At 38.3% G+C, this 26,116-nt stretch overlaps 1 protein-coding gene across 3 annotated transcripts in view; it reads right to left on the bottom strand.

Moving 5' to 3' along the window:
- The window catches only part of ATG7 (autophagy related 7), a 92,476-nt gene that overhangs the window by 62,570 nt on the left and 3,790 nt on the right, over positions 1-26,116 (bottom strand). For 2 of the 3 annotated variants that reach the window (XM_061472927.1, XM_061472926.1), the window contains exons 4-17: positions 25,436-25,553; positions 23,349-23,426; positions 22,673-22,789; positions 21,428-21,577; positions 21,081-21,169; positions 20,312-20,433; positions 19,152-19,242; positions 17,172-17,316; positions 16,440-16,598; positions 10,970-11,164; positions 7,858-8,061; positions 7,512-7,627; positions 6,717-6,792; positions 4,315-4,395 (exon numbers count right to left, since the gene is read on the bottom strand). In XM_061472927.1, coding sequence (XP_061328911.1) covers positions 4,315-4,395; positions 6,717-6,792; positions 7,512-7,627; positions 7,858-8,061; positions 10,970-11,164; positions 16,440-16,598; positions 17,172-17,316; positions 19,152-19,242; positions 20,312-20,433; positions 21,081-21,169; positions 21,428-21,577; positions 22,673-22,789; positions 23,349-23,426; positions 25,436-25,553 — 1,741 coding nt within the window. The remainder of the gene's footprint in view (positions 1-4,314; positions 4,396-6,716; positions 6,793-7,511; positions 7,628-7,857; positions 8,062-10,969; positions 11,165-16,439; positions 16,599-17,171; positions 17,317-19,151; positions 19,243-20,311; positions 20,434-21,080; positions 21,170-21,427; positions 21,578-22,672; positions 22,790-23,348; positions 23,427-25,435; positions 25,554-26,116) is intronic. The other variant, XM_061472928.1, reaches the window with a different exon arrangement.

Raw genomic sequence — 26,116 nt, 5'->3', positions numbered from 1 at the left:
TCTCCAACGCACCAAGCTGACTACACTGCTGATCCCACAGCCTTCCCTCTGTCCACAAAACAGAGTGATGTTTAAAGTTAATGATACTTTTAAGATTCCTGGGGCTCTTGATGATATTTGCCCTCCTCTAAGGGAACAAAATTCCAGCACAATGGTCACATTACCATGGTCACCATTTCTTAGGGTGTGATGTGGCATTCTTAGTACGCATCACAGCTTCCTTCGTTTAGCATCCTTTTACTTAGAATCATAGAACAGTTTGCATTGGAAAAGACCTTATGATCATTCTGTTCCAATCCCCTGCCATGGGGAGGAGAGGGGACAGTGTTCAGTGCCAGGCTGGACAGAGCCCTGGGAGACATGGTCTAGGGTGAGGTGTCCCTGCCCATGGCAGGGGGTTGGAACTGGATGATCTTAAGGTCCTTTCCAACCAAAATCATTCTGTGATTCTATGGTTCTATCTTTCAGGCAGCCAGCAGTAAAACCACCTTCACCATAACTCATTTTGAAAATATGTTATTTAAATCCTCTCACTGAATTAAAATTTATATCCAGAGAAGTCTGCCTGAGATTGACAAAGTCATGGGTGAGGTACTGCCCCCTTCTGCTACCCCACCTAACAGGGCATTTTTCTTCAAAGAGGAAAACCAAAAGTGATACATTCTGTAAGTCACTTATAAAACAAATTTCTCTGCCACCCTAAGAAAAGCATTATATTTAGCTCAGTATGCTGCAAATATGCCTCAGGATATTAATGATGCATTCTTTAAGTCTGAATGAATCTATCCAATATTAATACAGAGGCTGCACTGCACATAGAGGTGTCTAATTTTAACATATGCAAATTCAGGAAATAAGGGAAGTCGTAAGCCAACTCAATTACACAGACTGAACGTTACAGCACAGCTACATAAATAACTCTTTTTAAACATTCTTTTACATTTTTGCAGCGTTCATTCCTGAAGGACAAACATTTACCCCATTTCCTCCATCTTTTCTGCAAGCTGTGCAAGAGTTCACTTGGTTTAGCACAGGAAAGACTAAGGCTTTCCTCTCACCCCCATGATTCACACCTCTCTAACATCAACACATGCTTGAACTGAGAAGTGTATAATGTAAAAAGATTAAGGAATTTCCTTGACAGATGGTGTAATATGCTGTTACTGGGAGAATGTAACTTATGAAGTCCTTTCTCAATGCAGGTAGGGCAAAGACAAAGGGTCTTGCTGGACTAAAAGTTATCCCAACTGAAAGAAGTTACTGAACAGTGCAGGTTACTATCAGAACTGATTGGAGCCATTTAAAGCAAAAATGCATGCAAAGCAGTTAGCAGATGAGAACAATAAAAGCACTGTTATGTCTACATGACGATAGATTTCCAAACTGAAATAGTCACGAATAACTTACGCAACACAGGCACTTAGTAAACGTCACGGCAAAAGTGTTTAATGTATTCCTGGGATGTTAAAAAGGGAAAACATCTGCAAGGGTAAGGAAATACCCTGACTGAAAACAGAAACCGTAACATAGTGCCTAGAATGCCATTCCTGATCATAGTGTCTCCTGCTTTATTGTTTTGATAGTGGAGATAATTACACATCAGAACAAATTTAGTAGGGGAAGGAGAGAAATCTCTTTGAGGCAAATAAGTTATCTTCTAGCACATGGACAATAAATCTGGCCTCTGGAGGAAACAGTCTGTGAGCAACATGCAGAAACAGAATGGGCAGCTGCATAGCCAAGTGGCTTAGCAGCAGTGATCTTTTTCAGACATTAAACTCTGAACCTATGAGGTCTCCTGGTTCATGCCATGACACACAAAGAGGATGGAGAAGCAATAATAGGAAAATTTCCATTACCCTCACTAAAATCTAAACACTGGCAGTTTTGCATTAAGATAGATACATACTTTAATATTCATATTTTAGGGCTTTAGCCAGTTGCCTGCAAGGATTAGGTAGCAGAGGATCAGAACCAGTCAGATAGCTTAATTAACAGATTCTTGTAAGGAAAACAGTTACTACAAATAAATATCTATACTATAGAACTTGGACTCTCCCATCAGAAGAGCTTACACTGCTCCTACGACTCCCTACTCAACTGCCAGGGCAGTGCAGTGCTGTTTGCTCTAAAAAGGGATACTTTCCATTCTAGCATGTGCTTGTGCAGAACCAGAATAAGACAGAGGGGGAAATCGTACAAAGAAAATCAGGCCCAGAACAAAAATAGACTGGTTTCCTACTGCTGCGACCATCCCAAAATTCCTGAACAACTGCCTGCAGGAAGCTTCTTTGGCATGCAGCCTGTTTAGGACAATTCTGGGTAAGGAATAGCTGCCTGCTTGGACGTCTGGGCTCTTCAGCTTCAAAAACAGAGAAATGAAGTCACGACTGTGAGTCAAAATGAAATGGAATCTATTCTCTAAACATGCAGATCATTAGCAGCTTCTCTCAAGTCATCCAGCTTACACCAACTGGATGGTGTAAGGATGTACAGGATTCTTGTTAAATTCCTAATTCACTATTTCAAGAGTTATAGTGACAAGAAGGAGAATGCTGACAAAAGAAAGAGGAAAATAGATAAGGTACCAGCAAATTCAATCATGTCAGAAAAGACAATTGTATGCTAAAAGTTTAGATCTACAGTAAATCTGACACAGATCAGGATGAAATTATGTTAAATCAATGCATTCAAAATAAAACCAACAGCAGCAACGAAACAACCAACATAAAGACTACAATTAAACTGTAATTGGATTTGTCATTTCAAAGTATCAGCATCAGATTTGCAGATAATACAGGGTGGCAAACTCTTATGCTAATAAAGAGAAAGTTAGCAAAGTAAACAGAGGCCGTGTTTCTACTGTAAGGAAATACGTGCACTGATGAAGCAACGTTTTCAGCACAGAAGTAACTGAATACCAAAACCACATGAAAAGTGATCTCTCTGGGAATAACACAGCTGCTAAAATCCAAGGCAGTTTTTATTAAATCATCAAGTCTGTTTATGTAAACCAGGGCTCTCTGGAAAATGACCTCCAAGAGGAAATGATTTGCTCACAAAGAATTGATACCTGCACTGAATTTGTCTACATAGACGTATGGTTTTACTGATTTTATATATCAGTACATCCTTAGTAGAGATGATAAGAAAAAAGCTTATTCTAGCAGTTTAACTTCTCAGGCTTCATCATCAGAAAGTTTTAGCTACTGCTGAGCTTCCAGCTATTCAAGAGGATAAATACATGTTTCTAAAAATAACAGCAATTTTAAGTCTAGTGCTTCAACTTTTGAGGAGAAAATGGACGTTAATAGCCCTTCAAAACTTGTCAAATGTACCCAGATGGCCCAGAGAAAGCAAAGCAATTCTGCGGAAAAAGAAGCGGTGCAAGTCCTCAAAAGAACGAATTCTAGTGCCTCAAGAGCTTTTTGTAGCTCTCTGAAAGGACAAGTGCAGCGAAAGGAACTGAAAGAACATCTCGCAGTAAGTCTCAAGGTACATCAGAATGAACTAAACCAATGGCACTCCCAAGCAGTCCAAATCATGAGTCAAACCCTCTGCATCTCCACACTGAGCGATCCCAGTCAAAACTTCTTGAACTCTCACTGCAGAGAAAATTTGCCAGAAAAAAAACTTTTCAAAGCCACAGTACAGGAAAACAATCCAAGACTGAAGAGGCCTCACACAGACCCATTAGTGGGCTATGGGTCTCCAAGTCCCCAGTGTTCTGGCAGGACAGCTCAGATCCAGGCAACAGCTGTAAAGCTATTAGGTGACTCAGGACTGTCAACACTAGTGTCAAAATGAAACAGGCTTTTCAATAAAGAAACGTTATGGAAGTAATTTATTTTTCTGAAGTGCTCTTTATGTGCTTGTCTCATAAACCAGAAATTTATATAACTTCACGTATTTGTAATGGTACTAAAAAGGATATATTTACACACTGGACAACAGACATCTTTTCTTAACCAGCTAGAAATGATACTGATTTCATTCCTTCCTACAAAGCTACAAGATATTGATTGTATTTATGTGATACACTTCTCAAAATGTGTTGGTCCTAAGCTCTGCTTGCTTTCTTCAGCTGACTAATTATTATGTGGATATAGCATGCTAATAGGTGATACCAAAGAAATTCAGAAGACAGCTAAAAGAGAAGGGTATGAGGGCAAAAGAACTTCAGCTGAAGTGAGAACACATATTCCAAGCCTTAAGGAGAAAATGTCAAATACAAAGTAGTCCTCAGCACCCTATGACTGACCTAGAGCAACACCATTCAGTATACGTATAAATAAAGCGCAAGTTCAGACTTACTTTTGTTGAACAGGCTGTGCACTTATCAAAGGCCAGGCTGACAGGAAGAACATTATCAAACCTTGATAAAAAACCACGGATCTGGAAGATGAAACAAATTACAATCTTTTTACCACCATAAAAAACATGTCCAAAATTTGACATGAACTGGAGACATACTTCCAACAGACATCTTTCAACAGGGACATCTATAACAGGGGTAATGCTGTTCTGACAGTGACTTCAAGTAACTCCTGCAGTCAAGTTATACTCAACATATATTGCTGTTTTTCTGGATACAAACAATGGCCCAACTAGCTAAATGCGATGTTATTTAAACACTAATAGAGGCACAGCACCACCTGGAGTTTGACTTTTCTGATTGCAAAGTTCAATCAAAATCAAAAGCCATGGTGTAAAGTTAAACACAGCGGTGATTCCTAGGAGAAACCAGCAAAACTGTGACATCCAACCCTTTTATAAAAGGATTAGGTCTCACAGTATTTGAAAAAGAAAAATGTCTATTTTCATCCATATTTGTCTTAAGAATATCTAAAAGAGAAGATATTGATAAGAGTCACTAAAGGTATATGTGAAAACGGAGACAGGCTTGACAGGAGTCATTCTTCTATGAAAAGTTTTCTGATTAAAATACATATTTGATATGGATCATACTGTAAAGCATAGCGCAAACCAGAATAGTAATGCAGGTAGAATATTATGGGGGTATAAAACAAACCAGACAGGACTGACTGGACAGTTAACATTCTCAGAGTTCAGGTACGTCCTGAAGATGAGATCATTATTTTTTCAGTAGAAACAGTAAACTCTAAAGTTATTGGTTTTTTTTTGTTGCTGTTTCTACTGAGATTTTTTTTTAACTAAAAATATTCCTATCTAATGAAATATTTCTAGTTTTGGGGTGGGGGAGTAACTTCTTCACTATCACTTTTTAAGAGAAAGTTCAGATTACAGATCTGTTCTACATAGGTCTGGAGCACAGTCACCATTTTGAAACAAAGCAAATGAACAAGATTTAGAGCTGGCTTTTTCTTCCTATTATGAAAGGTCAAAAAAATCTCCCTCAGATACGCTGCAGCAGTTGGCAAAGGTTGGGCCTGGCTCACAGCAGCGTTAGCATTTTAACAAATAATAAAGAGATAAGTAATAAATAACAGATAAACCTATAGGATAAGGGAGTTCACTTTTTACTATAACTAAGTAACCCGTCAGTCGTTACTAAAGTTATCAATGAGTAACAAAGATGGGAAGAGTCAAGAATCTTCCAGGTGAGCAAACCGTGAGTGCCAACAAGGACAAGAGCCTCACACTGAGAGTATCTCAACAAGCTACTCAAGAACTGGATATTCCCAGCCAATCCTGCAGCTGACAATGCCCACAGTAACAAGGAGAAAAACTTGCAGGGGATGGGAGACACACACCTAAGAAAGAACTGGAGACACTCCAGAATTACTGGAGAGGGAGAAAACCCAGGGGGACCCCACTGCATCAGATGAGCTTTGTGTAAACACTAGTTACTACATAACATTATAAACACAATTAGACTAATTTTATGTAGACCAGAGCCTGTGATTACCTGGATGTTGCAAAGAAAACATACTGGTAGCTTTATCTTTTTCTGAATCGGGATTTATTCTTAGTGCAAAAATAAAACCAACCCCAACACTACAAAACCAATGGAATATAAAAATATCACAGAGAAACCAATAAATTACTTATTTATACAATGGCACCATCGAAGCAGAGTCACTCAGCCACACAAAGAAAGATGCACAGAATACTTTGACCGATAGTATCACAGGAGACAGGATTACAGGGATAAGATGAGCAGGCAGTTTTTTGAAGGCCTGTACCAATGTAACAAATAAACCCAAGTCTATCCAGCAATTTGAAAAACTGTATCCTTACCATATTTGTAACTAGAGTTTGGCTTGAGTAGAAGAATAAAGGCTGCTGTATAGCAACAGAAATAGTGAGTATTTTGGACAACTGTAATAATTGTGAGCTGGCTGGAGTTCATTTTTGTTTTTTTTCAGTCAGAGGGGATTTAAAAAGTGAGCAAAAGTAACCTGGAGATGTATATATTGTCTGTTCTGAGGGGTAACAGACAAGCATGAGGCTGCTTTATTCAAATGCTGCCTGCTCCAAACTAATTCCTGCTAAGTAGGCAGCAGGAATTGTGTGCCCACAGATAAGAGAGACAACAACAGGAACACAACTACCCTGTGTGATTGATTGATTTCTTTTTTGTATCTATATTTTGTAATGAATATGGAAAGTCAGTCCTTTGGGGAATGGAAGCAGCATACAGTATGTTTCTGTTAAGGAGGCAAAATCTGTGATGTTTGCTATATATCAGTTCCCAGCTTTTAAACAAAAGGATTTACTCTCAAATTATTTACCTGATGAGGAACAAGTCCAAGAGAAGTAGGCGGCTCATTCATTCTATCATCACTGCTGCTGGCCACAGCATAACCCCTGCCAGAAATCCAAGAAGGAAAATTAGAACAAGACAACATACTCAGCCAGAATTTCCAGTAAGCTTCAAGACTTTTTTTTACAGCTTACAGTTTAGAATCTGGAAAGGAACCTATCTGGAAAGTCTGTTTCATAGTAACTAAGATTCAGCATGGGAATATAAAACCCCCTTTCAGACTTAATCTCAGACACTTGTAACATACTCATAACCAGTTCCTAACTCACCTTTTTTTTCAGATTTTTAAAGACAGAAAACAAGCCTAAATTTCAGGTTGCACAATTTCAGAGTAATTTCTGTATCACACCCACTTAATTTTAAATTAGATTTCACAATATTAGGATTATCTTGAAGCCCTTCAGAGTGACATGCGGAGTTTGGGTAGCTCCTCATTACACTTAAACACTCTCTTGAGCAAAGGAATGCCAAGATCCACCTACAGGAATACTTTCTTCTTTTGAAACAGTTACAGAACTTTCCTACTTTTAAACTTAGAGAAAACTACCAATTTCCAAGATAAGAACTTAAAATTTGATGAATCAGTCCTCCTAAACACTGCTAAGTTACACTAATACAGCAGATACAATGACTTGCAGGCAACATTACACCTTACAGAATTGTTCTACTCCATATGTACTTCCTCCTTCTCCCAAAAGAGTTTTATTAAATAGACGTTATTTCTCAGAGAACACCTTTTGAACACCAATAGGAAAGGACTCACCCTTCTGGATGCTGCAAAACAGAGACCATTAATTCTACTGCAAGCGCTCCAGCTACCATGGCTAACCCAGGCCGACTGACTGTGCACTGCTGGTCCAGTGTCCGATCCCTGGTGGACTACAAAGACAGACAGCTCTAAGGGAGAGAAAAAAGTAACTCAAAAGTAACCAGCCACCCTGCTACACAAAACACCTTTAGTTATGTGCCTTTGATCTTCCAAATAAAAGATGAGGTATTTCTTAATCCTGTGTACATCAACATACACCAAAGCCTTTAAAGGTGATAAAAAAAACCCAAGTCACAACAAGAGAGATATATAATCACCATTTGCATACGGTTCTACTCACATCCCCTGGTGCCACAACATCATTGCAGAAGTAGCAGCCCAGTTTATAGCCAGGGATATTTGAAAAGAGTGATGACCCCAACAGATCGGAAGAACCAGCGGTGTTGTTGAAACATGCATCACCAGTTTCTGACTGTTTTGGTTTCTTTAGTCCGTGTCTCATAACAACAAATGTGTCAAATCCCAATGCTGCATTGATGACCAACTGCGAACAAAAAGAAAGAGAACAGATTTTAAGTGAGCTAAAGTGGGAAGGGAAAAAAGGCCTCGAGGTTTTCTTCACTGTAAACATCAAAAAACCCCCCACGTGCTGTAGATGGTTGAACAACCTCTTAGGTGCCTAGCTACCACCCTAGCCATGACCAACAGATTGGCCAAGAGGTGCAAAATTCCATCTGTCAAGCATTTAGAAGGACTGTGCCTGTCAGGGAAACGATACAAACCAACAACTTCTCCTAATTGTTACACAAACCTATGCACGGTTTACATCTGAAGCGGGGTTCAAATCAACTCACACCCAGTGTCTCAGGGAAACTACTGAAGCTGCTAACATCCATATATTCAAATTTGGCCGAATGTTCATATAATGATTAATATCATTATTGGAAAAAACCTCTTCTGCTTCCAACTCAGAATTTATTTTCAAGGTGCTGCATATTCTGTATCATCACTTACATGGTTCTCTAAGTGCTCAGATATTCTAGGTGGCATTTAAGTACAACAGTGGCTATCAATAACAACTCTATATGTAGTCTTTTCAGTTCACTGTAATCTGAACTACAACTGACTAAACACTCCTGTGTGACAAAGCAATGAAATCCAAGTCTGTTATCCCAGAAAACCTCTGCTCAGTGAGGAAAGCGATTAATGATTACTTATGGTCTTCACAGGCACCTGTCTAGTCACATGGGCAGAAGCAGCTGCAGTGAACAATTACACTGTCATTTTTCCCTTTCTCTGCAGTTTGTGACAAGTGCTTAGAGTAATCTGAAGTTTCTGACCATAATATCATGAACCAGTACTTACACTAAGAGATTTTAACTAAGTTTAAACTTAAACTATGCATACAGGCAAGGCTTTAAATACAGGAAAACACAAAATCAATTACGTATTAGTGATGGTCAAACACGAAGGAAGGTATGATACTGCTTCGTATGCAGATACTTTGAATGGAAATTCTAGCCCAGCAAGTTTGTCATTTTTCATTCTTACAGCCAGGAGTTCTTGAAAAGAGGGAATCTGAGGGAAGCTGTCAAGAATTAGCCATGTTGACAAGTAAGCCTGTGAGTTTCATCATCATTCTTGGCATCTCAAATAATTTCTGGATATTCATTTTCAACCTTGTAGTCTATTCTTTCCTCTGTCCTAAAGTAGAACCGTAGAATCATAGAACAGTTTGGGTCGGAAATGACTGTAAGAGGAAATTTAATTAAGTTCATCTGTACATAAACTTCATGAGAAAGGGGAGCATACTGGGAATGTGTAAGGCAAAACCAGTTTGCAAATACCACAAATCTGCATTCCCTCCCCTTTCCACTGTATGACTGTTTTGGAAATAAACACAAGCAAAAGAAACCACAACCAGCTAACAACTATTAGGAAATGATAGTTGCCATAGCTGAAATATCAGAGAAGTCAGGAAATGCAAAGATCTAGTAACAACACTGACCAGCTGTCACGTGTAGGTTGTCTTTTACTCTCATATTAAGTTCATAACTTAATAAATTGCCATGGACACCATTACATTTCTGTCCCAAAACACAGGATGTGCACTGTGGTTAAGTCAACATGTTAAAAGCTTAATACTTGCATTTTCTGATTTTGTGCTATTTTAACTGAGCAAACATGAAACTGCACAACTCCAATTAAGAAATATCAGGATTACTTGAGGTGTTTTGCTAAAATCTAGACCCTGGTAGCAAGGGAATTAAGTGATCAGGATAATTTATTTGGATACTTCAGCATAAGAATATTGTCAACACTGCATTCGCTTGAAGAAAGATGATGCTTCCAGAATCCTGTGTGATTCACAACATTCTTTTCACAGGAAAAGTCTGGATGCCACGCTGTCTTCAAGAACAGCATTCACACAGAAGTCAAGGCTCTGTTATTCATATCTAATCCTCAGTAAGATCTGCAGAGCAAGGGAAAAAAGCCCCAAAATCTCCCATATGTTTTTGTTACTCTCCTGGAAAAGTTTTGTTCATCTTAAGCTTTATTTCTCAATCTGGTTCATATGACCAGGTCTATGTAATGACCACAAAAGGTCTTTTAAACATTTTGACTACAGAAGCATTTATGCATACAGTCTCACCGATCTCCTATAGAGGGTATGAGCCATAAAGCTTTACACACTTCTTTTAATATAAGAATTCACAATCTCAATTTGATGTGCTGTAGCTCTCTACATTTTTCTTTGTTTGCAACATAAGAATATAACTTCTGAAGTATGAAGCATTCAACACTACCTGGGTAAGAGTCATTCCCAGAGTTTCGATGCATTGGCTCAGCACAACACTGTGATTTCCAATAAAGTAATGAGAAAAAACCAACAGTTAACTCTGAACCAGGAAAAGTGTTAGCATACTTTGAAAGTTCAGAATTTGCTTTCCCATTTTACATTTTTGGGAACTAATTTGAAAACATGGTTTCACATAAGTTTCTACAACTTACATCCCCTATCAGTCAACCATTAATGTCTTTAGACCTCCTTAGTATGATTCTCTTACTATGAAAATATTTCTCTTAATATTACTGTGAAACATGTACCCTCAGAGATGCTCAAAAGACACTGACTAAACAAGACCCTAGGCAATATGCTGTAAATTGGCCCTATTTTGAACAGGGAATAGGACCGTACCTCCTCCAGAGGTCTCTTGCAACCCGTATTATTCTGCGATACAAAAGTTTCTATTTTCTCTTTTCCAACACTCTCTTTTTGTCATCTACAGAGTCTCTAAGGCTACAGAAAACAAGAAAAACATTCAGCACAATCACAAAAGATTGACCAAATATTTTAATACCCCATTAAGTTCTTTTAGGTAGACACAGCCAGTTGATATGTATGAGTTAAAACACATTGACAAGGACATTAGCAAAGTATAGTACAATACCTTCCTCTTGCTGGCTGCAATGACAGCAGGAAGCCATCGACTCTCTCTAGTGTCCATTAGTAGGAAAACAACATCATGAGCATCAATAAGCTCTTCAAGTTTAGCCACATCCTTCCGAGCCTGTGCCATTGTTACTTCAGAAAAATTCACTGGGTGGCCGGGCATAGGGATGCTCATGTTGTAGCCTTCTGAAATCTAGATGGAGACCAACAGAAAACATCACATTAAAAACATAATCTTGGGACTGAACATAATTATTGTAATATTCCATACAAAACTGGGGAGTACAGCCTAAACTGCTGTTTGGCAGAATGGTACATTTATTCTTCACACCTCCAGATCAGTGCTGTGCATTAAAGCACAGTGCTAAAGTTTCTGAGGAAGCATCGCTCTCAGCTCTATTTATCCAGAACAGAGCAGCTCAATGTAAACACACTAACTTGGGCCATGAGAGCAGATTAACCATGTTTGGGTGGCTTGGTGCCTGAATTAACAAGCCCAGGCTCTCAGAAGGGCTTATTAGGTCTGGCAAATCCCAAGGAGATAGCTGACTGTTCCTAACCCCAGAGCTTACAAACGCCACTACAATTACAAAAGCAAGGACCTTACATATTATTAAGATCATGCTATTAAACTTACCTAAAACCTTTGTCCTGGACTAATCTATGTAGCCACTTCACACACAATATAAACTACAGCCTGTTAACATTTCTGATATTGCATATTCATTCAATTACTGTGAGACAGATGCAAAGTATCACACGTTCTCCTCTTTGTTTTAAATTGTTTATGAGAACAACAACAGTCTGGAATTATCTTCATGTAATTTGACCCACCATATGTGAATTTGATTTAGGAGAAAATCACTTATGAGACTTGTTACTCCAGTGCTTGGATGTCTGGAGGCCTGCACTATGCAGATGCTGAAAGAGCTTGCTCCTGTTGCAGAAACATATGCTTCTCCTAACTCTGTATTCGGTCAAGGCATACTGAGCAGAAAATGGCTGAAGAGCCAAATAAGCACATACACAATGCACATACAAACCAATCGACTCGCTCATTTGGAAATACGTTAACACAATCTGTCAGCCATCTGCTATAAGAGAATAATGGATCTTTCATGTATGTCACAGAAGCACAGGCCTTGCCAAAGTCTCCCTGCTTCTCACTGTGCAGGGAGCAACTAAGAATTTAAATGCCAAAATTTAAAAGCTAGGTGAACCACACATAAAATTACATGGGAAGAGAGGAAAGGAGGATTGGTGGAATGTGCTTTTGAATTGACCAATTACATGCACAACTCCTAAATCCAGGTGAGCCCAATAACCACAAGGGTAAAGTATACATTCTGAACATCATAAATATCCCTGATGACAAAGAGAAACAGACACATAGAGCAGCTTGGAGAAATAAATCTGAGTAAGGTCTGCACTAACCATACCAAAGGATGCATCTTTTTTCCCCCCCTTTCCTTCCTCCCACTTCCAAGGGGAAAAACATGAAGCCCACAGTGATCTAGTATGCTGTTAACAAGACAGCTCCACTGTTTCCCACTGTGGACAGCTCTGTGTCAGCAGCACAGACACTGGGTAATTGCTGGGGGAGGTTTTACCTTCATTGTCATCATCTCCTCCAAAAAACCTCTGGCAGAAACACGAAATATAATCCATGCTGTATTTGAGAAGTGTATTTACGGATAAACTTATCAAGCTCCTGTACTGCAAACAAGTGCTGACTGATCAGATCAGTATAACTGACACCATTGGGGACTTTTGTTCCACAAAATAACAAGTAAACAAGTAAGTTGAACACCGTTTGCATGGAAATATGATAACAAGGTATGTAAAATACTAACATCTTCCCAGAATTCAGAACAAAACTATCCAGTGTCTGTAGCTGCAGGAATACACACATCTAGTAACGTTAATGGCTTCCATTTTATTCCAATAACTGTCTCATGAAAAAAAGACACCACTCACTACCAAAAGCAGCTGAGGTACACTTTTACAACCAGAACCTTCATATTAATAAATGATTTTAAATTACCCAAACCAAAATAATTAGTTATCACCCCATAAAGTATTAGAATCATGTTTCTATTAAAAAAGGGACTGTATGTTGACATGAGCAAACTCATAAAAGATGATGAGCTTTTGACTTGACTGACAGCTGACCAAAGCTGTGCTCCAAACTCCAGTGTTTTTGTTTAAAGCAAACAGACATCAAGATACTGCAATTTATGGTGCTGCCATCTCTCTCATTTTTATTCACGTTTCTATTCACTTTCTGCATTTTTGGTTAAACCATGGCTCACATCACTTTGAGGGTATCTCTGCTCAACGGCTTTAATATATGAACCTGGTCGCATTTGTGCCATGGGCAGTAGGTGCACACAAAATGAAGATGCTGCCATCAGTAAATTGTTCCACTGGAAACAGCTACACAAAGTGCCCATAATGCAGTACAGAACAAAGGATAAAATGCTGAATACACTGGAGTTCCCTGTCTGAATACTTCAAGAAATGATCATGTAAGTGACACAATGAAGTTAAATTCCACAGCAGCTACCCAAATTAGTCTGTGCATTACCTACTTGCAGTGAAAGGCTGCAAATCCATGAATTCTGCTATTTCTAAGTCCTCCCTTCTTTTTTATTGTAAAACTCTAAGCTACAGCTAATGATAGTCTTAGAAGTGGAAAGAAACAAATCAGAGCTCCTTGCCAAAGCATTCCTCCTCGTTTTGTTTGCGATGATGAGGTGATTGCTCTTCCAACTAGAGAGGATGTAGATTAAAAACAATAAAGAAGAATTCACATCGAGCAGCCAAGCATTTCAAAGTCAACTAGGAGAAACTGCATTCTGTGTGCAAAATACTACTCACACTGAAACCAGAGTAAGGAAATTAGACTGCCAGTGAATTGCACAGAAATGCAAACCCTCAGAAACACCTTCAGAACCAGCACTGCTGCTTGGATTCCCAGAGGCTTAAAGGACTGTGTGGGTTTCCAAACAGCAAGAGACAGCTTTGGCTACTTCTTCAGTACAAGAGAAAGAAGCAGGTTCAAAATGCAGGACAACTGATCATTTTATTCAAAGGCATTTCCACTGCTGAGTACAGGGTTTGGTAAGGAGCAGTAGCGCAGTCTGCAGTGCAGACATAGCTGCAGTTTGAGAAGTCTAGCAAAGTCAGCTGGGTTATAAGGATTTCCAGTTTCAGCAGCTTCACTGTTCAAATGGTCCCAAAGCAGTAAGACTTTACCCAGGCTAATCAGAGACTGTCAGTCCCTACGCTTGGCCTGCTGCCATAATCTCACCCCTCTCGCATGCTGTCAGCATGATATTAACTGCCTGAAGCAGTTTTTACTGTTAAGCCCCATTAATTGTTGTTAATGCTAAGATGTTCTCTCTCTGTATATTTACTGATGGTCAAACATGAGACCTCTTCTCCATGGGTTACTGCAGAAATCACTTTCACTGAAAATTCTTTAGAAACACTCTATCATAAGAGTACACGGGGTCTGCGCTTTCTCCTCATTTGTGCACAAAGCTATGAAACTAAGTTTAAGTACCACTGAAGGCTGATCAGATGTGACCCATGCACGGCATGAGAAAGTAACAGAATGCATAACACTGTGCTAAGAGAGCAGTAGTAGATGCAGAATATTTGAGGTGTATGGTAGAGGAAAAATCCCTTATACACAGTGTGGGCTGCATGTTGTATATGCTATTACTGAACAGGAACATTGTTTTTTTTCCTAAGTATACCAAATGCCCTAACACTAATTGATACAGGCTCACTAAACCATTGTTACTGGTTCCCCTTATCTCTGGAAACTCTTCTGCAGGTTATATTTTAACTACTGTTTTAAGCTTCATCCCAATCTCAAGATTCCAGAGCACAGCCTGGTCTTTTGCTGCCTTGATTGTTTCTAACAAGAGAACTCCTGAGACCAATTTCTGATCTTTACACATGCAAAACTAAGACTTGCAGGATTTCACGAACAGCTTTTATTTCTTTCAATTAAAACTACTCTTTCTTAATAGTCCTGTTTTCATTTTCTCAGGCTCAAAAAGCAAGAAATCATGTGATAAATCCTAGTTCACATCATATTAGTGCTCTGGGTGATACCACACAGATGCTTTCTTTTCTGTACTTGTTCTGCTATTTAGTATTTCTATAGCTAATAATTTCCAAGTGACAGAAACTCTACAGTGCAGTAAGGGTCAATACAATTAAAGGAACTTTCGGAGAGCCTCTTCTGATTTCTTTGTATACAGTTCTGAAGGTGAAATGTTTAGTATTTTTATGTACCAGGGATCACTGATACTCAAATATTCATTGAATTACTACTTAGTACTAACACTGTTTCAATAAATAATGACAATCATAAGATCAACAGAAGAAAACAGAACAAAAGCACAGAACAAACCTTGAGTCAAACTAAATGAACCCAAAATTGTTTAGAAATGATATTCTGTGAAGCTGTTCACAGCACTGATCATCATCAACAACATAATCTATATTCCACTGTTCATAACTCTTACTTACAAAGTTGCACTGTAAGTATACATAACTCATTCTTACTACACTGAGTGGTTAAGATACGGTTTGCCAGATGAGCAACTATAGCTACCAGTTCCAAGCCTCAAGCTATAAACCACTGAATTACTTCTGTCACATGTATGTCAAATGAACATAACAAATTTTCTTCATGATAGAGAAATTGCAGGCCAGATCAATTCTTTCCCCAAACAAAGACTGAAATGTAGAGAACTGCAAATATTTACAAGGTAGGGCTTTTTTAATCTACTTTTTTTCAGCACTGAAAACCAGGTGTGCTTGAACATGCACACTGACTAATGCTCATATGATGCACAACCCTGGAGTCAAGGAGGACAAAGGCTGCCATTGATGGGTCTTTCATCATAAGGATTCTAAAACATCTTGTCTTGTTCCCTTTCAGCTACTTCATTTTGATAGTAAGTTATTACTCCCCAAAAGAAGAGTACTTTGCTGCTACAAACCATTTCCCTTTTCTGAAAGTTAAAGATATTTGCCTCTAATGCAGAACAGACACTCCAACAAGAATGCAAATATTGAGTGTAAAAGATAAAAGGAAATCTCAACCATTATTACTGCCCTTGAGACCTTCTGCTCCCATAATAGACAACTAATGGGTCTAAACTCAACATTTAAGAGCAGAAAGGGAGAGCACGGCATTAAAAGCTGCCATTACTGAATGTTCCTTAGGACTTATCAGACAGGGAAAAGTTTACTTCACCATCTGCAAGCTACAAGATTATTCAGATGATCCTTGATTATATTCCACTGTTACAACATTGTCTCAATAACATCTAACAGGTATTTTTCCACTCATAATAATGCTTAATTACTAGAACTTGGAGTAGCCATTTAAAGTCACTGGTTCTCTTCCAAAGATGTTAACACATTTTAAGTACTAATCTTACCACTCCTGGGAAGATTTTCTGTAGTCTGTCTGCTGCTGCAAGTGCCTTGGCCTTCCCTCCACTAAGACAATCTTCGAACTCATACAGTGGCTGTCGTACTGGGTTGGAATAAGAGATCTTTGCGTTGTCCACAAATGTAATCTTCCTGACTCCCCAGCCCTAAACAAGAAAGTAATTTAAATGACAATAAGTATGATGGGCTTTTGAGTAATGCCAGGAACTCGAGAAGAGTTTTGGACAATTTTTCTAGAAAGATCAAGCTACAAAAGCTTTTGACTCTACTCACAGCAGCAACCTTGTTGTTGCACTGAAATAACAGAACAGAAAATTTGGTCTGTATGAATATGTTATTTGACAGTAATCCTTCAAAACCCTATAGAAAAGTAGTAACTGTGCTGTTATTTACAAGTGCTTCACTGTGAATTTGCTCATTAATTTGTTCCAGAATTTCTTGTTCAATCTTTTTTATGTAAATTTAAAACAGATTACTATTCTGTTAAGGTTCTCTTACTATCTACTATTCTAATATTAGCAGAACTTATTTCTATTGGCTACAGATCTTGCCTCTTCCCTGCAATTAGTAGTATCGACTAATACAAATTTTGTCTATTTTAATACAAAGGAATTCAACTTTTCTCTTACGTTCCATGGCAGCTGCTCAAAAAACCCCCCAAAATCATACAGAATTTATGAGAAACAGCAGATTAGTTTTAAGATTAACTCAGGACTTACCATCAAGGTCCTTGCAACACTACACCCTAGTGTACCAGCTCCTAGCAGCAGACACTTGGCAGACACAATTTTCTCCAAATCTAGAGTAGGCACCAACCTCCAGCACATCAATTTCAAATTCAGATCCACTGATGATTCTGCTAACCTATACCATGAAAAAGAGCAACACACTTCTGAATGTTCTTGTCTTTCTGCAACAAAGCAATTACTTCTATTCCATCTCAAGAAGTTCAATACTTTCTTTTTTTTAAGGAAAGAATTCAACAATTCAGTACATAGGTAATATGAAAAACCAAAGTCCCAGAAGCATACTCCCACTTAATAATAAGGTATATGTATAGGAGATGAGGAAAAGGCACTTTTTACACTGCTTGTTCTTGTGACACATGCAGTACGTTCATGAGGGTCCTACCCATAAAAGTTTAACCATTCTGGCTATCAGCTAAACAGGAAAAACATGCAAAGAGAAGATGTCAAAAGTCAATTCTATGTAAATACACAAATGGTGCCTTGTAAACAAGGTGTTGGCCGAACACTGCTAATGAACTTTGCTTATAAAAGCTGTGACCATACTGCTTTAAAACAGAAGAGTAAATCACTACTGAAACAAGAGTAGAAAGACAACAGAAGCTTAAAAACAAACAAACCATACAACCAGTCTGTAGACATTTGACAAGATGGTTATTAACCAGGAAATTCTGCTAAGAAAACATTCTCTTTCACAAGCTAGGGCACATAGGAGTGTGCCAGCTGGCCACCCTGGACTTGGTGTAGAAGTCTACTAAAGCCATGTACTTCCTTAGGAATCGGAACATGTTTGTAAGGGCTTCTCAAAAATGTAACAATCCAAAACTCAAATTTTGGTGACAAAATTGATGGAAGCATGAAAATAAAATAGCACCTTGGCCCAGATTCCTGTCAAGCTGAGTGACACAAACCATTTGTCCATAAACTTCTGTTTGTTTTTTAAATTATCCGGTTTCTGTATTCAGTTACATCTGTCCTTAACGTTAAATACTACACTAACCCCTAAAAAATGTGGGCAAGCTTCCGTGGGGAAAATTTAGAAGGAAAAGGAGGTAGGAAATCCATGCTCAACCTAGTGTCAGGTTTTTATATTCATCAGAACGCAGGGTGTTAGAACTCTCAAGTCAGGTCATCACAGTTCTTAGATTCTTGATGGTTTCTTTCCTTCATATATCATAAAGGAAATCTGCAGTGTGCAGTAAATTGTTTGTTTAACAAGGATTTAAGATTGCAATTGCCAAGTTTGGCATATTACCAACATGTCTCCATGGGAAATAAGAGAAGGGAGCATACACAGAAATAAAGGTCACATTACATTTACTTAAAAGAATTAAGAGCCCTCATATGAACCTTCTCTAACGTCTATGAACATACTATGAATTGCCACAACTGCAAGACAAAAATGGCTGACCTTGAGAGGTGAACTATGGTAACCTAAATCATTAGATCACCATGCTCCTGCAGTTTTTCAAAGTCAGTGAAAGCAGATGAGCCAAGAGGCTGTATAGCTTAGACTTTTCAAGCCATTTTCCCTAGGTTATGTGCAGGATGATAAAAATTACTGTCATGTTTCCCAAGCTCTTTCTTGTTACACTCTGACAAAGGCTGAACTTTTCTCCATGCTTATTTTGATTAATAATCTGCAGGTTATAGAATTCAATGAAACACACAGTCCTGTAACACTGTGACCTATATCCACTCCATTTTAAATATAATGCACTTGAAATTTTGAGCTAGAGTCAAAAACTGCACACATTTCTGCTGCATTCAGAGCACACTGCTCTATTAAAGCCTTTTTCCCCAATAGGACTATCAAAATAATAGACAGTTTATGTGCTCCTGTAGATTATTATCTAACAGAGACAGATAGTCCTTGCATTTCACATTTCAACTTGCTAATGGCTTAAACCCAAGTAAGGAAAACTACAGAAATATAAAAGATAATGAACAAACCTTTTGGGATCCATGCATTCACTGAGATTCACCATCCTTGGACCCATCCCTCCCTTTTGGTTTTTCTCCCATCCAACAGCTTTTGGACAATCTAATTTGACATTTTTTTTTTTTTTAAAAAAAGGGGGGAAAGAAGAAAAATTGAAACATTAATATCACAGGATAGAAAAAAAAAGATTTTGTTTTTTGAGTAAACCTGTTGGAAAAAATTCCACAAATTCTGAACCTGTAAGTAAATAATCCGTATCTTAACATCTAGTATATGTTACAATACATATTTTGCTGCTTTGTATCAGTTGAGAGCACTGCTTCTTGAGTAAGTGCTTTATGCGCAGGTGCCCGATGTGCTACTTTTGCCTGTCCAGCTTGATTCAAACCTTGGAGAGAGATGGCATCATTCCTCATCAAGCCTCTGGATGTTTAATGTCAAACGCACTGCTATGTTTAAAACTAAGGAAGATCAGCATTCAGAACCTCATGAATTTTGTCAAGTTCTATCATCTTCATGTTCCCTAAACCCCATCTGTAAATTCAGTATAGAATTATATACCCTAATTCTATAATAATTATTTAATTGTATAATAATTCTATAATAATTAAATAATGTAAAGCATTCACAACTTCTTGGATGAGGCAGAGGAGTTTTGTGATGCTGCCCTGTATCCATAAATAAAGTTTGAGATTATTTTCTAATGTTACAAGTTCATTGCTTTAAAATACATCTGCCTACATCACTACGGGATTGAACTAACAATTCCATGCTATAGCAGGCTTCTACCATTTCAGACACATACAGAAAGTTTGCAACACAAATTCACTAGCATATGCACTTTCTCTAGTTGAGAGACATGTACCAATTTGACAAGAAAGAAACTACTTGCTATTTGCCTGAGTTTGTGTTTCATATGACACCGGAAGGTCTTTACTTCTTTTGTAAATTAGGAACACAACTGAAGGAGGAAATATTACTACAATATGGTGGGGGTGTTTTTAGGAATAAATTATTCCCTTTATAGATACTCAACAGAAATTCAAACCATTTCAAATCCATTTGAAATACCTCAGCATAAGCAATGACTTAGTATTCATTTATTTTTTCCATCTTCACAGTGATTGAGGAGAGAGAAAAAACAATTGAAAGAATTTTTTAAATGGCTTACCTGGGCCAAGGGCTCTCTCTGGAAGTTTTATTTCAAAGATAATGCTGTGTGTTATGTCTCTCACCCCTTGCATGGTCCTATCTCTGAAGCAGAGCACTTCAAATGACTGGAGAAGGCTGCCCCTACCATTAAAAAAGAAAAGAGAGAGAGAGAGATGCATGCAACTTCTTCCATAGGAAAGGGACTTCTTTTTCACTATTTCACAGAGACTCAGCGCAGATTCTGAATAAGAATTTTCTGTTAGTGCTGGAACACTGATTTTCTTATCAGGAATTGAGAAAACAATTGCTTAGGATGTGAAAATGACTAGCTTGTTGTGAAAGCTCTACAGAAATGTCACTGACTGCCCTCTATCATTTATACAACACTGCCAAACAAACAGCATTTAGGGGAATCAAAAGCATTGAAGCACTAGAGCACACATCAAGTGACATGATGTACTCTGCCACGACACAAGCAAGATCCTTCTCATTCTTGATATTGTGCCATTTTTTGAAACAGGTATAAGGGACTGCAGGGTCTGAAACATTTCCAGGTAAATGTATGATCGTCAGGATTAGGAATAACAGGAACTTGTGAATGTCAGAAGTAAAAAACAGAATTAATATGCAAAAATCAAAATCACCAAAGGTTAAGTTAAAATGTTGAAAGTTAAATCTCAGGTGGGTGATACCAGTAAAGTACCATGGGGGGGGGGGGGGGGGGGGAAGCAATGCTAATTTGATGTCAACCATAAACAATCTCTGTGGGAAAAAAATTAAATAGGTACCATTTGTGGGCTGCCAGGATCAGGAAATTTCTCAGTGGCCATCCTGGATATTGGGATAAGTTACATGGATCGTAAACTCCAACTGTCACCTGCAAATAAAAATGCTCTAAATGAGAATTCATCTATCCATACTGATATTCAGCTCACAGTACAACTTATCTGGCCTTTTTAATATAAAACTGCTGGACAGAGAGGGCCCACACACATCTTTTATGTATTTGCAAATGTTTAATACATTGTGACACTAGATTTCAGCCAAGTGTTTGCCACAGCTTTTTCAAACATTTTTCAAACCATTTGTAAATTACACATTTTTAGGTTATAAAAGGACACAAAATTCTCATTACCTTTTCCCCTTGGTCTTGGAAGAAACCATCCCAGTTTTTCAGTAGAGATATCTCAACAGAATTGTCATGATACTTGATTAAAAAATAAGGCAAGGCTGTAACCCCCTCTTTCTGGCAAAGTTCATCATAGGCTTTCTGAAGTGCTTGAATCTGAAAGCAAAAAGCCAACTGTAATCAACAGTTCTAACCATCTTAACAGAACCACAGAGAGTGTTTTAGCAGTGGAAGGAACTGGATGATCCTTAAGGTCCCTTCCAACCCTGACCATCCAAGGATTCTGTGATCTGGTAGCTCACTCAATCTTAGAACACAGCTGATACAGAAGCCGTAAAGCCCATTATGACCACAATACCCGAGCTCAAAAATTCAGCTGCTAAAAGAGCGTATGTCAATGCAAATTTAAACCAGAGCATTATCACTGCTGCGAACTGATCTACCAATACAAATTGTACTAAGGTAAAAATCTTATTCTGATAACCACAGTAGCTTTATAAGAAGGTAAATCTCACCCTCTATTATTAGCACAGGGACTGAGACTCACTCGATTTATTATATGTATTTTCAGTGTTTACTTGAAACTCTCTTTAGATCATGCCAGGTATTTTTGCACTACTTATTACTACAGAATTAATGAGGGTCTTCTGAGAAGGGAACTAAGTATTTTTCATTGAGAAATACCAAACTGTTTCTTACAGATTATTATGCCATTAAAAAGACATTCCAGGTTATGCAAAGCAAAAAGGCATATGTGAGCAAACATTTGCCTTTTTCTTTTCATCCTTTTGCACTGTAATATGAAAGAAATAGCAAAATTTGCTAACTCTTCTCCTAGAAAAAAGTAATACTCCTTATCCACTTCTTTTTCTTGCCCAACCATGTGTTTTATGAACAATCTTGTAATTGCTCATGATGTAGCTCTGCCAGGGGATGCACTTTTAATAAAGTTTCTTAAAAAGATGGATTTCAAACCCCATCTATTCAATAAGCTGCATATAAAAATGAGAATATACAAAACCACCTCTTCAAGAATTTGTTTGACATAAATCAATAGCTGAAGGGATTTTAAGCTGAGAGATTTTATATAATAATGTAAAAATAGGTGAATAAAAATACTACATGGAAATTAAAGAAAGTGAAGATTTTTAAAGACATTAGATTCTCAAGTTTGCTAACAAAAATACTAAGTTTTACAGCCCAGAAAACTGCTTAGTGTTACAGACTCACACCATCTAGTATTTTGATTACCTGATTTAATGGGAATCTGTTACCAAGACACACTGGTTTCTGAACTATATGGATTCCATCAGGGAAGCAGAGAGCAGGGTAGCAAAACCAATAATAAAAGTGGTACTTTTTTAAATCCTAGAAAAATAAAATAAAAAAATGGGAAAATTAGACAATAAAGACATCAATCAAAGTAAATACTGGTTCCAAATACTGATCATAACACTGATGGTTGATGATACTAACCATATTAACCACAGTTCTCCACACTTCATAAGACTTTAGAAAGCAATAAAAAAAAAAAAATACTAGAAGACTTCCCCTTCTCTATGTTTTTATTTCAGACTTAAACAGATAATGTGCATAAACCACCTCAAGTTTTGTCACCTGGAGCATTACTGACTGAAACTTTCAAGTTGTTAAACATAAAACAGCTGTTCTATTTTTACTAACAACTCCAAGGTCATCAAATAATCTTATACATTTGTAGGAAACAATGAGATAGCACCAGCATTTTTTAAAGGACTCATCCTAAAATATTTTGTATCTGTAGATAAGAATGGCTTTTTAGGGTTTTTTAAATGTTTTCAGACATTTTAAGATGTCTGAGAATGATCCTGATAACATCAATATGCTAATACTAACAGAGCATTTCAGAAAAACCTACATCATTTCCACTACAACACTCTTTACTCACTGCGAATGTCAGCAGCAGGAACCTGTTCAAGAGCATAGGGTTTTCCAGAGCAGCTCCAGATTTTATTGATTCCCATATCTGTAGTGATTGCGGGGACAAGACAGAAGGAAAAGGGCAGAGAAACAAAACAGAAGTAGGATAAGAACAGCTGCTGAGATCTTGAAATCTTTAACTCTTCCAGCTGCCTTTAAAACACTGAATTGACATTCCCTGTAACACACTCTGATCTTCCCCTAATGGATCTTGGCCATGCTATTAACTATGCTAGAAGGATTCTAAAGGCAAGACACAAACATGAACTTTGCAACACAAAAAAATATGGCAGCTAGGGAACAAAAGGAGCATTAGTTCATGTATCAAGCATGGAACATCAACAAAACAAAACCAACCTCATCAGGAACAGTCCCTCATGGATATGAGACACTAACACTAGCACCTGTAGAATATACTGTGGCATTAACACAGCCTTTTGTGGTGCTTTCATCTTTTTCATTCATGGGATCTATGGATACTAGAAATTTGAATAAGGTCCTAGGAAACTCAACCAAAAAATGAAGACTTGGAGGAAGGCAGTACATTTTACCTTGGCGAGACGAGAAGTTATTTAATCGAATCAAAGGAATCAAGGACTGGTCATAGAATCATAGAATAGTTAGGGTTGGAAAGGACCTTAAGATCATCCAGTTCCAACCCCCCTGACATGGGCAGGGACACCTCACACCAAACCATCTCACCCAAGGCCTCGTCCAACCTGGTCTTGAACACTGCCAGGGATGGAGCATTCACAGCCTCCCTGGTCAACCCATTCCAGTGCCTCACCACCCTCACAGGAAAGAATATCCTCCTTATATCCAATCTAAACTTCCCCTGTTTAAGTTTTAACCCATTACCCCTTGCCCTATCACCACAGTCTCTAATGAAGAGTCCCTCCCCAGCATCCCTATAGGCCCCCTTCAGATACTGGAAGGCTGCTATGAGGTCTCCACTCAGCCTTCTCTTCTCCAGGCTGAACAGCCCCAACTTTCTCAGCCTGTCTTCATACAGGAGGTGCTCCAGTCCCCTGATCATCCTCGTGGCCTCCTCTGGACTTGTTCCAACAGTTCCATGTCCTTTTTATGTTGAGGACACCAGAACTGCACACAATACTCCAGGTGAGGTCTCACGAGAGCAGAGCAGAGGGGCAGGATCACCTCCTTCGACCTGCTGGTCACGCTCCTTTTGATGCAGCCCAGGATACGGTTGCTTTCTGGGCTGCAAGCGCACACTGGACCCGGCTCATGGTCATTTTCTCATCAACCAACACCCCCAAGTCCTTCTCCGCAGGGCTGCTCTGAATCTCTTCTCTGCCCAACCTGTAGCTGTGCCTGGGATTGCTCCAACCCAGGTGTAGGACCTTGCCCTTGGCATGGTTAAACTTCATGAGGTTGGCATCAGCCCACCTCACAAGAGTGTCAAGGTCCCTCTGGATGGCATTCCTTCCCTCCAGGGTATCAACCGAACCACACAGCTTGGTGTCATCGGCAAACTTGCTGAGGGCGCACTCAATCCCACGATGGTCAAAGCAAAGTGTCTCAGAATGAAAAAATGTTGCCTTAGTTTGACTTTCATGTCTCACCAAGCCATGACATTTAATTTGGTCACAATGCAAGCAGGCTAGTAGTCCCTTCCTTTGACAGCCACCTTTTCCTTGCTTTAGCTCAGTCTTCCTGCTTTTCTGGAGCTTCCCCATCACTTTGTTACACAGATGTACTGCAGTAAAGTTTAAACTAAGCATTTGCTGGTTTCTGAGTGTCAAAACGAATGCTAAAAACATGCTCTCCAAAATTCAAATGGCACTGGTTAGCTTAAAATGTGGCCTAGTAGAACACTGAATGAAGCCTCCAGGAATAATTAACTACTTTCTACTCTCTTGTAAAAGATCAGTGAAAAGCAAACATTAAACTATTCCCTCCAGAATAAATTAAATCCTGAGGCTACTGTATGGGCGAGTATGGACAGTATCTCCAATATTTGGGGCAGAGACTATAAAGCACTTCACTGCTTATTTCCAAGTCCTTTTTACCAGTTTATTTGAGTTTTAATCTTACCTCATTTGCTTCTTTTTCCAGAAGTAACTTCTTATCACAGGATTTGAAAGTCTCAAAAGTATTGGTGTTATACAATGTTCCTAAAGCAGTACAGCAACGTGCTGGTGTTGAAGCATTCCTGAATAAAAGAAAAAAAACACTATCAGTGGTAGTAGCTACTTCACAGTGTAAAGTTGCCCTGAAATTATCAAATAATGAGGCACAGTAGCAAAATAAACAGCAGTTCTAATGAAAACATTTTTATGACCATATGCTTTATTGAACATGGTTTGGTATAATAACCCATGCAAATACACATCTACATTATGACTTCAAAAATAGACCAGGCACCTGTATTTTCTCTAAGCAAGGTGGTGTTAACAGATTGAAGATTTTTAAATTCTCACCAAATATAAACTCTGCATGACAAATGGGATTTTTCACTAAGAAAAAACAAATCAAGACTTAACTTTAGGTGTATTTTATTCATATAAAGAGCTGTTCAGTAAAAATTTTATGGTTAAAAAACGTACCAAAGGAAGCATAAACAAGACAAAAGATTGAGTAGCTTTTATAGTTTGTAACATCATCACCTGAAGAAGCTGTTTGGAAACACAGTATGCATTTTCCCTCCTTTTTTGAATGTAAACTAGGTAAAAACCCCGCGATATTCCCTTAATTTATAGAGCTGATTTGATTTCA

The sequence above is a fragment of the Pezoporus flaviventris genome, unplaced genomic scaffold (genome assembly GCF_033815535.1).
Source record: "Pezoporus flaviventris isolate CSIRO_AGI_PZ_B2104156 unplaced genomic scaffold, CSIRO_AGI_Pfla_v1 ptg000073l, whole genome shotgun sequence".
Taxonomy (NCBI): Eukaryota; Metazoa; Chordata; class Aves; order Psittaciformes; family Psittacidae; genus Pezoporus; species Pezoporus flaviventris.
Note: the sequence above shows the minus strand (reverse complement) of the source record. Positions and strands in the feature narration are given on the sequence as shown.